This window comes from Staurois parvus, unplaced genomic scaffold, assembly GCF_062004578.1.
Source record: "Staurois parvus isolate SC_StPar_1 unplaced genomic scaffold, SC_StPar_1.0 ptg000956l, whole genome shotgun sequence".
Classification (NCBI taxonomy): Eukaryota; Metazoa; Chordata; class Amphibia; order Anura; family Ranidae; genus Staurois; species Staurois parvus.
In genome coordinates this window covers 547,501-566,330 of record NW_028318752.1, presented here as the reverse complement: position 1 = coordinate 566,330, position 18,830 = coordinate 547,501, and the positions used below count along the sequence as shown (strand labels likewise).

Below are 18,830 nucleotides of genomic sequence, written 5' to 3'. Positions count from 1 at the left end.
CACCATGTTGTGTTTTACATAGACCTGACCCCTGCACTCTATGAACTATGGTGTATATTACATAGACCTGACCCCTGCACTCTATACACTATGGTGTATATTACATAGACCTGACCCCTGCACTCTATACACTATGTTGTATATTACATAGACCTGACCCCTGCACTCTATACACTATGTTGTATATTACATAGACCTGACCCCTGCACTCTATACACTATGGTGTATATTACATAGACCTGACCCCTGCACTCTATGCACTATGGTGTATATTACATAGACCTGACCCCTGCACTCTATACACTATGTTGTATATTACATAGACCTGACCCCTGCACTCTATACACTATGGTGTATATTACATAGACCTGACCCCTGCACTCTATACACTATGGTGTATATTACATAGACCTGACCCCTGCACTCTATACACTATGTTGTGTTTTACATAGACCTGACCCCTGCACTCTATGAACTATGGTGTATATTACATAGTTTTGAACCCTGCACTCTATACACTATGTTGTATATTATATAGACCTGACCCCTGCACTCTATACACTATGGTGTATATTACATAGACCTGACCCCTGCACTCTATACACTATGTTGTATATTACATAGACCTGACCCCTGCACTCTATACACTATGGTGTATATTACATAGACCTGACCCCTGCACTCTATACACTATGTTGTATATTACATAGACCTGACCCCTGCACGCTATACACTACGTTGTATATTACATAGACCTGACCCCTGCACGCTATACACTACGTTGTATATTACATAGACCTGACCCCTGCACGCTATACACTACGTTGTATATTACATAGACCTGACCCCTGCACTCTATGCACTATGGTGTATATTACATAGTTTTGAACCCCGCACTCTATGCACTATGTTGTATATTACATAGACCTGACCCCTGCACTCTATACACTATGTTGTATATTACATAGTTTTGACCCCTGCACTCTATGCACTATGTTGTATATTACATAGTTTTGAACCCTGCACTCTATGCACTATGTTGTATATTACATAGACCTGACCCCTGCACTCTATACACTATGTTGTGTATTACATAGACCTGACCCCTGCACTCTATACACTACGTTGTATATTACATAGACCTGACCCCTGCACTCTATGCACTATGTTGTATATTACATAGTTTTGAACCCTGCACTCTATGCACTATGTTGTATATTACATAGACCTGACCCCTGCACTCTATGCACTATGTTGTATATTACATAGACCTGACCCCTGCACTCTATGCACTATGTTGTATATTACATAGTTTTGAACCCTGCACTCTATGCACTATGTTGTATATTACATAGACCTGACCCCTGCACTCTATACACTATGTTGCGTATTACAAGGATCTGACAATGCATTCTAGGCTGCAGCAGGGGCTGATCTGTGTCATACCTTTGTGATTTTTGAGCCATGCAGGCACCAGGATTTATATGATTGATGAGGTATCGGGGGGGGCAGGCACTTTATCATTTTCTATATTAATAAAAACCAGCGATATACAAACTGACGCGACGTCACATAAATACTTGTTGCCTTTATTCTTTACCTTAAAAACCATATATACAAATAACATATTTACAATGTCTGCTATTGCCGACACATCAGCCTAGTGGTCGTTTGAAGGTGCAACTCGCAAATTAAACTGCCATCATCCCATGCAGACCAGCAGAAATTTTAGATCAGGCTTGCAGTAGGAGGGTCTGTATTGGATGTAGAAATGAGACAAAAGAATAAAAAGGATGGTGTGCACTGGCTATGGGGGGACCCTTGTTCTCTGCAAGGAAGCTGTGGTCTCTCTGCAGAGGTCTGACATGCCCTCTTGCTGACTTCTCCAATCATCAGGAGCTTGAGCATGAGCTTTGCCGGTGACAAATCTAGAGGTCTGACTCAGCAGGGGAGGGCATAAGGGACCTCTGCGGAGAGACCACTGCTTCCCCAAACAGAGGGCGTGGGGTCAAGCATCTTAGTGACAGGATGACCCCCAACTCTCAGTAAAAAGGGTAAAACTATAGAAGGGTGCAAATGCAGAGAAGGACCCTTGTTCTAATTATGGAAGCAGTGGTCTCTCTGCAGAGATCTTGACACGCCCCCTTTCTGAGTCAGAGTAAGAGTTCTCCAATCAACAGGGATCTCTGCTGATGGTAAAGCTTTAGGTCTGAAACAGCAGTGGAGGGCGTATGGGACCTCTGCGGAGAGACCACTGCTTCCCCAAACAGAGGGCGTGGGGTCAAGCATCTTAGTGACAGGATGACCCCCACCTCTCAATAAAAAGGGTGACACCAAGTGAAACTATAGAAGGACCCTTGTTCTATGTATGGAAGCAGTGGTCTCTCTGCAGAGATCTGACACGCCCCCTTGCTGAGTCAGAGTTAGAGTTCTCCAATCAACAGGAATCTCTGCTGATGGCAAAGCTTTAGGTCTGAAACAGCAGGGGAGGGTGTATGGGACTTCTGCGGAGAGACCACTACTTTCCCACAGCAAAGGTGAAGGGTCAAGTAGCTAAGTGACAGTCAAGGTGACCCCCGACCCTAAAGCAGAAAAGTCGAACGAAGTGAAAATAAAGAATGGAGAAAATTTAAAGCTTTGATAAGTAGAATTATTTACAGCTGAATATTGTGTTTCTGGCATCAGATCTTCAACTGAACTGTGATTGGACGAGTTAATATGTCCACCTATCAGAATCCTGTCCGCAGTAAATAAAATAACTGCAAGAGAGACGAGTGGGCGGTGCCCCGGGTGACGGGTCACCAGATGAACAAGATGGGTTAATCCATGAGGTCGTCCTCCATATAAAACTGCAGCCGATGCTTTTGGCGGGATGGTGGCGCTAATGTCCATTGTGTTTCATGGTGTCCATAATATCACATGATGTGACACATCCGGGACTGAAATCTCAATCTTCTGGAGGGTTCTTGACCGTCCACCCTGGGTATGTGAAGGCAGCCGTGGGGCTCACTCACCCTCCTAAAAAAAGATAACAGTTCAGACGCCATTAACAAATATCTCAGTGGAGCTCCATCCAAAGCTAATGTTTTGGTTTTTGCACGGTTATAAGTTCTGTCGGGTTTTCATCGTTCAACTAGGTGGCCACACTAATGGTTAAAGAATCCAAAATGGTATTTGTTAGACATCAGTAGACCAGGAAAGTCAACGTGTTTCAGGATTGAGACCCCCTTCTTCAGGGCTTAAGTATTATATAACCTCAAATATGGTTGGACTCAACTGTTGGTGGCAGCATCTTACTATATAAACACAACCATTGTTTGTATCGCTCAACTATGTAAGGATGCCACACAAATGGTCAAAGAATCCAAAATGGTATTTGTTAGATATTAGTAGACTGGGAAAGTCAACGTTTTTCGGGGTTGAGACCGCCTTCATCAGGGCTTAAGTATTATGTAACACCAAATATGGTTGAAGTCAACTGTTGGTGGAAGCACTGGCAGGATCTTACTATATAAACACAACCATTGTTTTTATCGCTCAACTACGTAAAGATGCCACGCAAATGGTCAAAGAATCCAAAATGGTATTTGTTAGATATTAGTAGACTGGGAAAGTCAACATGTTTCGGGTTTGAGACCCCCTTCATCAGGGCTTAAGTATTATGAAACCTCAAATATGGTTGGACTCAACTGTTGGTGGCAGCACTGGCAGGATCTTACTATATAAACACAACCATTGTTTGTATCGCTCAACTATGTAAGGATGCCACACAAATGGCCAAAGAATCCAAAATGGTGGTATTTGTTAGATATCAGTAGACTGGGAAAGTCAACATTTTTCGGGGTTGAGACCCCCCCCCCCCTTCTTTAGGGCTTAAGTATTATGTAACACCAAACATGGTTGGACTCAACTGTTGGTGGAAGCACTGGCAGGATCTTACTATACAAACACAACCATGGTTTTTATCGCTCAACTATGTAAAGATGCCACACAAATGGTCAAAGAATCCAAAATGGTATTTGTTGGATATTACTAGACTAGCAAAGTCAACATGTTTCGGGTTTGAGACCCCCTTCATCAGGGCTTAAGTATTATGAAACCTCAAATATGGTTGGACTCAACTGTTGGTGGCAGCACTGGCAGGATCTTACTATATAAACACAACCATTGTTTGTATTGCTCAACTACATAAGGATGCCACACAAATGGCCATGAATCCTAAATGGTATTTGTTAGATATCAGTAGACTAGGAATGCAACGTGTTTTGGGTTTGAGACCCCCTTCATCAGGGCTTAAGTATTATGTAACCCCAAACATGGTTGGACTCAACTGCTGGTAGCAGCACTGGCTGGATCTTACTATATAAGCACAACCATTGTTTGCACAGATCCAGCGCTCATCTTAGAATATATTTACAACCATTGTTTGTATCGCTCAACTATGTAAGGATGCCCCACAAATGGTCAAAGAATCCAAAATGGTATTTGTCAGATATCAGTAGAATAGGAAAGCAATGCATTTCAGAGGTAGAGGCCCCCTTCTTCAGGGCTTAAGTATTATGTCACCTCAAATATGGTTGGACTCAACTGTTGGTGGCAGCATCTTACTATATAAACACAACCATGGTTTTTATTGCTCAACTATGTAAAGATGCCCCACAAATGCCAAAAGAATCCAAAATGGTATTTGTTAGATATTAGTAGACTTGGAAAGTCAATGTGTTTCGGATTTGAGACCCGCCTTCATTGGGGCTTAAGTATTATGTAACCCCAAACATGGTTGGACTCAACTGTTGTTGGCAGCACTGGCAGGTTCTTACTATATAAACACAACCATTGTTTGTATCGCTCAACTATGTAAAGATGCCCCACAAATATCCAAAGAATCCAAAATGGTATTTGTTAGATAACAGTAGATTGGGATAGTCAACGTTTTTTGGGGTTGAGACCCCCTTCATCAGGGCTTAAGTATTATGTAACACCAAGCATGGTTGGACTCAACTGTTGGTGGCAGCACTGGCAGGATCTTACTATATAAACACAACCATTGTTTTTATTGCTCAACTATGTAAAGATGCCACACAAATGGCCAAAAAATCCAAAATGGTGGTATTTGTTAGATATCAGTAGACTGGGAAAGTCAACATTTTTCGGGGTTGAGACCCCCTCCTTCCTCAGGGCTTAAGTATTATAAAACCCCAAACATGGTTGGACTCAACTGTTGGTGGCAGCACTGGCAGGTTCTTACTATATAAACACAACCATTGTTACAATCCAATCAAGTCCAGCTATATTTGAGCTACATAATACTTAAGATAAAGGGGTCTAAACCCCCCAAATGCGTTTACTTTCTTATTCTACTGATATCTAATAAATACCATTTTGGATTCTTTGACCATTGGTGTGGTGCCCTTACTACTTCTTACTTAGTCTGACTTTTTCTCAGGACCCCCCCCCCCTCCTCTTGGGGGTGCGCTGGTATATTTGAGCAGAATTTGATTCATGAGATGGTCCTCCTCAACATTAGATATTATCAATAGTAGATCTGGTACCTCGGTTTTTATTGCTGTCTTTGTCCCCACTTGGAAGATTTCACTCAACCTTCTGTTCTGAAAACACAACAGGAAGTCATCTTTAAAAAAAGGAAATTTTCTCACTGTCCCTGTTCTGTAAAATATTGAATTTCCCATATTTCTGTCCCAGACCCCGGGGCAACTAGAGTAGTTGAATCTCCCCAGTTAGGTCATAGACAGCAATAAAAACCCGACAGGGCGTCAAGGGCCACTAAAAAAGAGCCATTTGACCTGAATGGGCAGAGAGACTGGTTATCTTTATTCAGTATTTATTACTGAGGTGTGATATGTGTTCTCATACCTGTTTGTTTCTAAAGTCTTCAGCTTGAGAGTTTCATAATCATGTATACCTAAAAAAAAAGGTGGAATACTTTAAAGAATTGCCTCCTATACTTTGGTGGTCAGCAGCAAGAATGTTCCTTACAATGGTGGTCAGTTGGAAGAATGTTCCTTACATTGGTGGCCAGTGGGAAGAATGCTCCTTACATTGGTGGTCAGTGGGAAGAATGTCTCTTACATTGGTGGTCAGTGGGAAGAATGCTCCTTACATTGCTGATCAGTGGAAAGAATGTTCCTTACATTGCTGATCAGTGGAAAGAATGTTCCTTACATTGCTGATCAGTGGAAAGAATGTTCCTTACATCGGTGGTCAATGGGAAGAATGTCTCCTTACATTGGGGGTTAGTGGGAGGAATGCTCCTTACATTGGTAGTCAGTGTGAAGAGTGTCCCTTACATTGGTGGTCAGTTGGAAGAATTCTCCTTACATTGGTGATCAGTGGGAAGAATGTCCCTTACATTAGTGGCTAGTGAGAGGACTGACCCTTAATTTGGTAGTCAGCATGAAGAATGTCCCTTACATTGGTGATCATTGAGAAGAACATTCCTTACATTGATGGTCAGAGGGAAGAATGTACTGTATATTATATTTATATTATTCATCAGTGGGAAGAATGTCACTTGGATAGGTGGTCAGTGGGAAGAATAACCCTTACATTGGTGGTCAGTAGGAAAAATGCCTCTTACATTGGTGGTCAATGCAAAGAATGCTCCTTACATTGGTAGTCAATGTGAAGAGTGTTCCTTACATTGGTGGTCAATGGGAAGAATGTCCCTTACATTGGTGGTCAGTGTGAATAGCGTTCCTTACAATGGTGGTCAATGGGAAGAATGACCCTTACATTGGTGGTCAGTGTGAAGAGTGATCCTTACATTGCTAGTCAATGGGAAAAATGCCCCTTACATTGGTGGCCAGTGGGAAGACTGCTCCTTACATTGGTGGTCCATGAGAAGAATGCTCCTTACATTGGTGGCCAGTGTGAATAGTGTTCCTTACATTGGTGGTCAATGGGAAGAATGACCCTTACATTGGTGGTCAGGGTAAAGAGTGGTCCTTACATTGCTGGTCAATGGGAAAAATTCCCCTTAGATTGGTGGCCAGTGGGAAGAATGCTCCTTACATTGGTGGTCAATGGGAAGAATGCCCCTTGCATTGGTGGCCAGTGGGAAGAATGCTCCTTACATTACATCATCGGTGTCAATGGTTACTCATTGGGCAGACTTTGTTCCCAGCATCAGATTAAATGTAACATTTCTGTGTTTGACTGAAGACCACCTTTACCGACCACAGACAGCTGACATGCCTGGAAACCTTTGCGGAACAATATAGAGAGATTTTCCGCTCGGTGTACTATGGGAAAAGTTGTCAGGGGGAAACTTGGACCTGTTTCAAAGGACAACATTGCCAGCAGCAACCAGACCACGTTAGATGATTGCAAATGTTATCGGCTCCACTTGGTTTGTGGATGTTCTTCTAGCCAATGAGTAAGGAGAGATGTCTGTCCACGGATCGCACTACAGTTCACTTACTTTTGGTGGTGCTCTTCATCGTGCAGTTCTGGTAGACAGGGTCCGGCTGCAGGTAGGTGTTATTCAGATTGCTGAAAAGGAGACAGGGACGATCGATAAACCGCCATAAACTGATCCCACCATGACACCGAGTCCACCCAAAACTGTTGTCTCACTTGCAGTGGCGGACTGACAACTCATGGGGCCCCCGGGCAATAGGGGATCATGGGGCCCCTGTGTCCTTGCCCAAACTCAAAAAAGCCTATGATAAAGGTACCAGGGGCATCTCATGGGGCCCCCTACTGACCCTGGGCCCTCGGGCAGTGCCCGAGTTTCCAAATGGTCAGTCCGCCCCCGCTCACTTGGTAGGTGCGTGGTCGGAGAGCGGTGGGGATGGAAGGTGGTAGGCTGTCAACCACACTTACCAATACCACCACCTCAACAGATTGAACAAAAAGCTACATGCACTATGCCTCCAGAGCCAACAAATTACATGGGGATACTTCATCAGCGTGAAAAGTGAGACTCCCAGAGGGCTCCGTCCTGTCCGGCAACATCTGCACTCACGAATGAAGGTCACATGACAAGGATATATATATAGAAAGTGGCCCTGTTGTCCATGATAGAAGGGTGAGTGTGTAGGTGGAGGAATGGAGGTAATGGAAGTTTTGGGGGCATTATCAGGACCAAAGACAATTCTGGGAGGTTCATGCAAGTACAGGGGTCAGGAGTGTGTAATGTACAGAGTACAGGGGTCAGGAGTGTGTAATGTACAGAGTATAGGGGTCAGGAGTGTGTAATGTACAGCGTACAGGGGTCAGGAGCATGTAATGTACAGAGTGCAGGGGTCAGGAGTGGGTAATGTAAAGAGTACAGGGGTCAGGAGTGGGTAATGTACAGAGTACAGGGGTCAGGAGTGTGTAATGTACAGAGTACAGGGGTCAGGAGTATGTAATGTACCGAGTACAGGGGTCAGGAGTATGTGATGTACAGAGCACAGGGGTCAGGAGTATGTAATGTACCGAGTACAGGGGTCAGGAGTATGTGATGTACAGAGCACAGGGGTCAGGAGTGTGTAATGTACAGAGTACAGGGGTCAGGTGTGTGTAATGTACAGAATACAGGGGTCAGGAGTGTGTAATGTACAGCGTACAGGGGTCAGGTGTGTGTAATGTACAGCGTACAGGGGTCAGGTGTGTGTAATGTACAGAGTACAGGGGTCTGGAGTGTGTAATGTACAGAGTATAGGGGTCAGGTGTGTGTAATGTACAGAGTACAGGGGTCAGGAGTGTGTAATGTACAGAGTACAGGGGTCAGGAGTATGTAATGTACCGAGTACAGGGGTCAGGAGTATGTGATGTACAGAGCACAGGGGTCAGGAGTGTGTAATGTACAGAGTACAGGGGTCAGGAGTATGTAATGTACCGAGTACAGGGGTCAGGAGTATGTGATGTACAGAGCACAGGGGTCAGGAGTGTGTAATGTACAGAGTACAGGGGTCAGGTGTGTGTAATGTACAGAATACAGGGGTCAGGAGTGTGTAATGTACAGAGTGCAGGGGTCAGGAGTGTGTAATGTACAGCGTGCAGGGGTCAGGTGTGTGTAATGTACAGAGTACAGGGGTCTGGAGTGTGTAATGTACAGAGTATAGCGGTCAGGTGTGTGTAATGTACAGAGTACAGGGGTCAGGAGTGTGTAATGTACAGAGTACAGGGGTCAGGAGTGGGTAATGTACAGAGTACAGGGGTCAGGAGTGTGTAACAGAGTACAGGGGTCAGGAGTGTGTAATGTACAGAGTACAGGGGTCAGGAGTGTGTAACAGAGTACAGGGGTCAGGAGTGTGTAATTTACAGAGTACAGGGGTCAGGAGTGTGTAATGTACAGAGTACAGGGGTCAGGAGTGTGTAACAGAGTACAGGGGTCAGGAGTGTGTAATGTACAGAGTACAGGGGTCAGGAGTGTGTAATGTACAGAGTACAGGGGTCAGGAGTGTGTAATGTACAGAGTACAGGGGTCAGGTGTGTGTAATGTACAGCGTACAGGGGTCAGGTGTGTGTAATGTACAGAGTACAGGGGTCTGGAGTGTGTAATGTACAGAGTATAGGGGTCAGGTGTGTGTAATGTACAGAGTACAGGGGTCAGGAGTGTGTAATGTACAGCATACAGGGGTCAGGAATATGTAATGTACAGAGTACAGGGGTCAGGAGTGTGTAATGTACAGAGTACAGGGGTCAGGTGTGTGTAATGTACAGAGTGCAGGGGTCAGGAGTGTGTAATGTACAGAGTGCAGGGGTCAGGAGTGTGTAATGTACAGAGTACAGGGGTCAGGAGTGGGTAATGTACAGAGCACAGGGGTCAGGAGTGGGTAATGTACAGAGCACAGGGGTCAGGAGTGTGTAATGTACAGAGTACAGGGGTCAGGTGTGTGTAATGTACAGAATACAGGGGTCAGGAGTGTGTAATGTACAGAGTGCAGGGGTCAGGAGTGGGTAATGTACAGAGTACAGGGGTCAGGTGTATGTAATGTACCGAGTACAGGGGTCAGGAGTATGTGATGTACAGAGCACAGGGATCAGGAGTGGGTAATGTAAAGAGTACAGGGGTCAGGAGTGGGTAATGTACAGAGTACAGGGGTCAGGAGTGTGTAATGTACAGAGTGCAGGGGTCAGGTGTGTGTAATGTACAGCGTACAGGGGTCAGGTGTGTGTAATGTACAGCGTACAGGGGTCAGGTGTGTGTAATGTACAGAGTACAGGGGTCTGGAGTGTGTAATGTACAGAGTATAGGGGTCAGGTGTGTGTAATGTACAGAGTACAGGGGTCAGGAGTATGTAATGTACCGAGTACAGGGGTCAGGAGTATGTGATGTACAGAGCACAGGGGTCAGGAGTGTGTAATGTACAGAGTACAGGGGTCAGGAGTATGTAATGTACCGAGTACAGGGGTCAGGAGTATGTGATGTACAGAGCACAGGGGTCAGGAGTGTGTAATGTACAGAGTACAGGGGTCAGGTGTGTGTAATGTACAGAATACAGGGGTCAGGAGTGTGTAATGTACAGAGTGCAGGGGTCAGGTGTGTGTAATGTACAGCGTACAGGGGTCAGGTGTGTGTAATGTACAGAGTACAGGGGTCTGGAGTGTGTAATGTACAGAGTATAGCGGTCAGGTGTGTCTAATGTACAGAGTACAGGGGTCAGGAGTGTGTAATGTACAGAGTACAGGGGTCAGGAGTGTGTAATGTACAGAGTACAGGGGTCAGGAGTGGGTAATGTACAGAGTACAGGGGTCAGGAGTGTGTAATGTACAGAGTACAGGGGTCAGGAGTGTGTAACAGAGTACAGGGGTCAGGAGTGTGTAATGTACAGAGTACAGGGGTCAGGAGTGTGTAACAGAGTACAGGGGTCAGGAGTGTGTAATGTACAGAGTACAGGGGTCAGGAGTGTGTAATGTACAGAGTACAGGGGTCAGGAGTGTGTAACAGAGTACAGGGGTCAGGAGTGTGTAATGTACAGAGTACAGGGGTCTGGAGTGTGTAATGTACAGCGTACAGGGGTCAGGTGTGTGTAATGTACAGAGTACAGGGGTCTGGAGTGTGTAATGTACAGAGTATAGGGGTCAGGTGTGTGTAATGTACAGAGTACAGGGGTCAGGTGTGTGTAATGTACAGAGTACAGGGGTCAGGAGTGGGTAATGTACAGAGTACAGGGGTCAGGATTGTGTAATGTACAGAGTGCAGGGGTCAGGAGTGAGTAGTATGCAGAATATAGGTTTCAGGAGTGGGTAACACACAGAGTACAGGGGTCAGGAGTGGGTAGCACTCAGAATAAAGGGGTCAGGAGTGGGTAACACACAGAGTGCAGGGGTAAGAAGTAAGCTCCCCCCCCCCCTCCTCTCCCCCCCCCCTGCATAAACCACACTTACCAGACCAGGATAATTGAGTAAAATAGAGATCCTCCTTCAGCTGGGTCATCTGAATGTAGCCGGGGAGGAGCAGCCTCCTTCGCTCTGAGCTGACAGGCTGCCTGGCATGGCTGTCAGCACTGGCCGTGGATGCTCTGTGGGGGTTTGGACCCCCTATCCCCCCCCTTATCTATGCCCCTGGACATTATTGATTATATGCAGTTTATATTAAGTCCCTTTTGGGATATTTCCCTGCAGATGGTTATATATATGAATTTTTATCTACCTGGACATCTATGATCAGATGAACATTGTTTTTCACTTTCGAGCTCCGCTGCCCATCGAAATCGTCACACAAAAGCGCTACGGATTGAATATCATCTGCATAATTAGGAAGCGGCGGGGCGACTACATCTGGCCCAATTACCTGTTGGCATGCGGATAATTCCTGGCGCAGGCCGCGTCCGACTGTTCGCAGTCTTCGGAAAACTCATTAGCGACCACTGTGAGGGTGTCGGGCTCCTCCTCCTCTCCTCCAATGTCTGCAAGACAAAACAAAAGACCCTCAACAGCTGTTCCCATTGTACACCGCACCCGTCCGGGAGGGGGGGGGGGGGTGTGGAATCATGTGACAAGCAAAATAAAAAAATCACAATGCAGGTGCGGCGTGAATTCATGCGACGGCTCGCTGCGAAAGATAACAATTACGCAATTTTTTTTTTCCTCCAAATTGCTGCTTGAAAGATGTCCCAGCTACACATACACTTTAAGGGGCGGCGGGGGAGGGGCGGGTGTCTGAAGGAAAATGAGATGGGCGCAAAGTTGTTCGCACCTGTCCCTGCGTTTCTGCGTCCTGCGGTGCACGCCCGCCCGCTAGAACAATACGTCTTAAAGGGATACTCCAATAGGTCTTCAGGGGATACTCCAATAGGTCTTAAAGTGATACTTTAATAGGTCTTAAAGGGATGCTCCAATAGGTCTTAAAGGAATACTCCAATAGGTCTTAAAGGAATACTCCAATAGGTCTTCAGGGGATACTCCAATAAGTCTTAAAGTGATACTTTAATAGGTCTTAAAGGGATACTCCAATAGGTCTTCAAGAGATACTCCAATAGGTCTTAAAGGGATACTCCAATAGGTCTTACAGGGATACTCCAATAGGTCTTACAGGGATACTCCAATAGGTCTTAAAGGGATGCTCCAATAGGTCTTAAAGGAATACTCCAATAGGTCTTCAAGGGATACTCCAATAGGTCTTAAAGGGATACTTCAATAGGTCTTAAAGGGATACTCCAATAGGTCTTCAAGGGATACTCCAATAGGTCTTAAAGGGATAATTCAATAGGTCTTAAAGGGATACTCCAATAGGTCTTACAGGGATAGGGATACTCCAATAGGTCTTACAGGGATAGGGATACTCCAATAGGTCTTCAAGGGATACTCCAATATGTCTTAAAGGGATACTACAATAAGTCTTAAAGGGATACTCCGATTTTCAACATAGTTATTATTCTCTCCTTATCCGAGTAGAAACGGCAACCTCACTAGCCAAGCATCAAACATGTGCAAAGTGAAAAAATTCATTTTCTTGCATTTCGTTTGTTTGATTAGTTAAATTAGTTTTTCAGAGTTAGTTTAGTTTATTGGAATTCAACCACACTCGAAAATAATTCCAACGGATTCGATAATAATTCTAATATTATAATCCATCATCCACAATCCAGGTGTGTTTTTGATGGTGTATGGGCTATGTGAAGAGCTGCGTGACCATACTGCAAATTTCAGCAGAATTTTCACAGTGCCTTTGTTGATCACGACTCACATCACCATAGCGCAGCTCACAATTATTTGTAAAGTATTTTAGTCTTTTCTATTCTTTTCTGTTTTTTTTTTATATTCTATTCTAATGTATTCTTTTCAAATTCATTCTATTCTAAATTCGAATTTCAGAAGGCAGTTATATTCTATTCTATTGTTTTTCTATTCTATTCTATGATCCTCTATTCTAATATTTTCTATTCTATTCTTTGATTTTCTATTTTCTATTCTATTCTATTCTAATTGATTATATTCTGTTCTATTTTGCTCTATTTTACTCAATTATTTTCTATTCTAGTCTTTTCTATTCTTTTCTATTCTAATCTTTTCTATTCCAATAATTTCTATTCTATTCTATTCTAATTGATTCTATTCTGTTCCTTTATTTTCTGTTCTATTTTGCTCTGTTTTACTCTATTATCTTCTATCCTGGTCTTTGATTTTCTATTCTATTCTTTGAGTTTTTATTCTTTTATATTCTAATATTTTCTATTCTAATCTTTTTTATTCTATTCTATTCTAATTGATTATATTCTGCTCCTTTATTTTCTGTTCTAGTTTGCTCTGTTATACTCTATTATGTTCTATTCTATTCTTTGATTTTCTATTTTAATCTTTTCTATTCTATTCTAATTGATTCTATTCTTTCCTATTCCTTTATATTTTGTTTTGTTCTGTTTTACTCTATGATTTTCTATTCTAGTTTTTGATTTTCTGTTCTAATATTTTCTATTCTATTCTTTGATATTTCATTCTTTTCTATTCTAATATTTTCTATTCTATTCTAATCCTTTCTATTCTATTCTGTTCCTTTATTTTCAGTTCTATTTTGCTTTGTTTTACTCTATTATTTTCTATTCTAATCTTTGATTGTCTATTCTAATCTTTTCTATCTTATTCTTTGATTTTCTATTATTTTCTATTCTAATCTTTTCTATTCTATTCGGTTCTAATTGATTCTATTCTGTTACTTTATTTTCTGTTCTATTTTGCTGTTTTACTTTATTATTTTCTATTCTAGTCTTTGATTTTATATTCTAATCTTTTCTATTCTATTCTTTGATTTTCTATTTTATTCTATTCTAATCTTTTCTATTCTAATCTTTTTTATTCTATTCTATTCTAATTGATTCTATTATGTTCCTTTATTTTCTGTTCTATTTTGCTCTGTTTTACTCTTTCTTTTTTCACACTTTTTTTTGTGAATGGGTAGCGGTACCATGCACCCCATACTCATTCATATGGGGGGGGGAGGGCGGGAACCCCCCCTCCGCCTGCAGACCCCCACAACCGCCTCCCAGGGTTGTGGGGAAGAGGCCCTCAACCATCAACATGGGGACAAGGTGCTTTGGGGGGGGCCTTTCCTGACCTGCTGGCTGCATGCTCAGATAAGCGTCTAGTATTGATCTTGGGGGGGACCCCATGCCATTTTTAAAAGAATTGTGGCATGGGGGTTCCCCTTAAAACCCATACCAGTCCCGAAGGGCTTGGTATGAATGGAGGGGGGAACCCACGATGTTGTTTTATTATTTTATACATTATTTTTAATGCCCTTTGTAGGTGGGGTGTTGTGTGGGTGTGGCTTTGGCTTGAGTGTAGGCAGAGACACAGGAAGTTCCATTATCTCTTATTGCTCGGGGGCCCCATGAGTTGTCAGTCCGCCCCTGGTAGGTACAGAAGCAGGGGCGGACTGACAACTCATGGGGCTCCCGGGCAATAGGGGACCATGGGGCCCCTGTGTCCTTGCCCAAACTCAAAAAAGCCTATGAAAAAGGTAGCAGGGGCATCTCATGGGGCCCCCTACTGATCCCGGGCCCTCGGGCAGTGCCCAAGTTTCCAGATGGTCAGTCCGCCCCTGGTAGGTACCGAAGGTTCTATGAGTGTCTGCAATCAGCAGTGAGCTCAGGCAGGTGATAGGATCTTTTGGGACTTTACGGCATAACAAACCTGTTCTGACAGGGAGAGAATACAAGGGAATCGTAAAAAAAAGCAATCACCCACCTGACACCTTACTCTTCAAAGATGGCTGCCCGTTGAGTCTTGTAGTCTCTCTGGTCTTCATAGTTGCATACAGTTCTTCCGCCGGTTGAGCAGAACGAGATACATGCTGAGATTTCCTCCAAGTCCTAAAGGAAAAGTCAATCAGAGAGACAAGTCTGGATTTCGGAGGGCTCAGGAAAACTCCAATTATACTCTTTTCAAGTTATCTTCACCTACGTTGGAGTTCCTGTCGGTGAACTGCCTTGGTGAATGTTTTGGGCCTTGGTTGGTGGGATTCGTAGGGATAGGGCAAGAAATGGGTCACCAGCACACCAGGGAACTCCATAAAAGGGTCAAATTCTTCATTCATTGATCACATCACGCCAGAATGTGGTCTCCTAAACATCGCCATCATCTGCTGTGATTTGATCAATCAACGAAGCGTTGAACCCTTTTATGGAGTTCTTTGGTGTGCTGGTGACATCTTTCTTACCCTGAAGTCCTCCAGCCGGTGGTTGTTACATTTATTCTCCAGCCATTTTCAGGAACGTGTTCATTAGGGATATTGCCGTGGACGTTCGTAAGGATGGGCTCTAAAAAAGTCCACTCATGGCAAAACCTTTTTTTGAATCACGTGCTTTTCCATTGCTCCCTGGCCCATTGGGGCTTTCAAAGGGCTGGAGACCATCAAGGAGACCATCATGGAGCCCCATGTGACAGCTCTGATTGCCTGAGCAGCGGATCATGAAACAACGGGACTGTCACATGGGAGGAATGGGAGTGAATCACATGCCCCCGCTACCCAGACATACCAGGTATTCATTTTCACTCCCAAATGGGAATCTGAGTCTACAGGCTCTAGAAGGTGCAGATGAGCATGCATTGGTGGTGCACCCTACTACGTTCTTCTACTGGCCAAGAGGAGGACAATAGGATCTTCCACCAGTCTCCAAATCTCCAAGGAGTTGCCGTTTAACCTCTCCTCAATCCACATGGGTCTACTACTCTTAAAGGTACAGCACCTCCCCCAATATCTACTCACGGTCGGATCTCCTGAGGAGGAAACATCTGCGTTATGTTGGCGTATTCGTGGTTAGTCCTCGTAGACCGCCTTATGGAGTTCCCCCGGAGAATCTGGCCAGTGGGTCCTCTCTACAAAGATAAACATGTTTCTCAACAAATCACAGTTGGAACCCCTTCCCACCAACTGGTTGTTTATGACCAGGGAATCGGGAAGGATTGCCCAATCACCTGACCACAGGGATTGGCTATCACAGTGGTCACGTGACCAGGACCCAGCCCACCCAGCTCCTGATCACTACTAGAGAAGCTTGTCAATGACTGGAACATTCCTATTGCTGGGAAGGTGGGGGGAGTTTGAAGCATTTATTTTCTAGGCAACTCCCCAAAAAAACACCTGACAGAGGGTCTACACCAGCAATCTAGAAGATAAAGCCCAACTCCACCTAAAACACATCAAATGAAGAAGGATCAGGAGGTTACTGATGTTCAAACTCTCCTGTCTTGGTGACACCTCCCTTGTAACGGTGTCACAGAGACAGGAAGCATGCTAGTTCCTGCTTTCAGTGCCCATCTGTGCTGGTCTTTAGTGCCAATCAGTGCCATCTGTGCTGGCTATCAGTGCCCATCTGTGCTGGCTTTCAGTGCTAGCTATCAGTGCCTCCTCAGTGATGCCTTTCAGTGCCCATCAGTGATGCCTATCAGCGCCCACCAGTGATGCCAGTCAGTGCCCATCAGTTCCACCTATAAATGCCCAATCAGTGCCTCCCATCAGTACTGCCTATCAGTGCCTCCTCATCAGTGCCAATCAGTGCAGCCTATCAGTGTCCATCAGTGCTGCCTATAAATGCCCATCAGTGCCTCCCATTAGTACTGCCTTTCAGTGCCCATCAGTGCCGCCTATCAGTGCCTCCTCAACAGTGCCAATCAGTGCAGCCTATCAGTGTACATCAGTACTGCCTATCAGTGCCCATCAGTGGCTCCTCATCACTGCCAATCAGTGCAGCCTATCAGTGTCCATTAGTAATGCCTATAAATGCCCAACAGTACTGCCTATCAGTGCTGCCTATCAGTGCCTCCTCATCAATGCCAATCAGTGCAGCCTATCAGTGTACATCAGTACTGCCTATCAGTGCCCATCACTGCCGACTATCAGTGCCTCCTCATCACTGCCAATCAGTGCAGCCTATCAGTGTACATCAGTACTGCTTATCAGTGCCCATCAGTGCCTCCTCCTCACTGCCAATCAGTGCAACCTATCAGTGCCCATTAGCGCTGCCTATCAGTGCCCATCAGTGTCGCCTATCAGTACCTCCTCATCACTGCCAATCAGTGCAGCCTATCAGTGTCCATTAGTGCTGCCTATCAGTGCCCATCAGTGCCACCTATCTGTGCCTCCTCATCAAAGCCAATCAGTGACGCCTATCAGTGCCGCCTATCAGCGCACATCAGTGAAGGAGAAAAATCATTTATTTACAAGACATTTTAACAGAAACTTTTTTGTTTCAAAATTTTCGGTCTTTTTTTGTTTGTTTAGCAAAAAATAACCCCCCCCCCCCCCCCCCCGTGGTGAATAAATCCCATCAAAAGAAAGCTCTATTCATGTCCAAAAAATGATACCAATTTAGTTCTCACGGCTTCAACTATCACCTCTATGCTGACGACACCCAAATCTACCTCTCCACCCCTCACCTCACCCCCACTATCTCCGCCCGCATCACTCACCTCCTAAATGACATCTCAGACTGGATGTCGCTACATTTCCTCAAGCTCAACCTCTCCAAAACCGAGCTCCTCATCTTTCCCCCTGCCAACACCCCCCCCCCCCCCCATCCTATCCATCATCACCAGCAACTCCACTATCATTCCCGCCCCGCAAGCCAAAGTCCTTGGCGTCATTCTTGACGCGAACCTCTCCCTCCAACCACATGTCAAATCACTCACAAACACATGCAGGCTCCATCTTTGCAACATTGCCAAGATACGCTCCTTCCTCACCCCAGACACCACCAAACTTCTAGTACTCTCCCTCATCATCTCACGCCTTGACTACTGCAACTCCCTCCTCACCGGCCTACCCAAGTGCAGGCTCTCCCCGCTCCAGACCATCCTGAACTCAGCGGCTAGACTCATCCACCTCACCACCCGCTCCACCTCTGCCATCCCCTCTGCCTCTCCCTCCACTGGCTCCCGATTGCCCAACGCATCAAATTTAAACTCCTAACCCTGACCTACAAAGCCGTTCACAACACTGCCCCTGACTACCTCACCAACCTGATCACCAAGTACCACCCTACCCGTACCCTTCGCTCCTCACAGGACCTCCTTCTATCCTGCTCCCTGGTCTCCTCCTCCCATGCACGACTGCAGGACTTCTCCAGGTCCTCCCCCATCCTCTGGAACTCACTGCCCCAATCCATCAGACTGTCGCCTTCCCTATTCACATTCAGGCGCTCCCTCAAAACCCATCTCTTCAGGGAAGCCTACCCCACCCTCACCTAACGGCCATCCTCCCTCATTCCTCCCACCACTTCATCCCCCTCAGCCACTTCCTACTGTACCTTTACCCCCTCCCTCCTAGATTGTAAGCTCGTAAGAGTAGGGCCCTCTTACCCCTCGTACATTGTTTGTTGTTGTTGTACTGTGCCATGTATTGTCCCCCCTATTGTACAGCGCTGAGCAAACCCTTTGGC

The 18,830-nt window shown here is 45.0% G+C and overlaps 1 protein-coding gene across 2 annotated transcripts in view; it reads right to left on the bottom strand.

The window, feature by feature from the left end:
* Positions 1-1,575: 1,575 nt before the first annotated feature.
* TTC24 (tetratricopeptide repeat domain 24) overlaps positions 1,576-18,830 on the bottom strand; it is a 40,569-nt gene continuing 23,314 nt past the window's right edge. Inside the window, exons 7-12 of one of the 2 annotated variants that reach the window (XM_089657013.1) lie at positions 16,160-16,269; positions 15,139-15,263; positions 11,747-11,861; positions 7,442-7,512; positions 5,875-5,923; positions 1,576-3,018 (exon numbers count right to left, since the gene is read on the bottom strand). In XM_089657013.1, coding sequence (XP_089513139.1) covers positions 2,916-3,018; positions 5,875-5,923; positions 7,442-7,512; positions 11,747-11,861; positions 15,139-15,263; positions 16,160-16,269 — 573 coding nt within the window. In that variant the 3' untranslated portion in view covers positions 1,576-2,915. The remainder of the gene's footprint in view (positions 3,019-5,874; positions 5,924-7,441; positions 7,513-11,746; positions 11,862-15,138; positions 15,264-16,159; positions 16,270-18,830) is intronic. The other variant, XM_089657014.1, reaches the window with a different exon arrangement.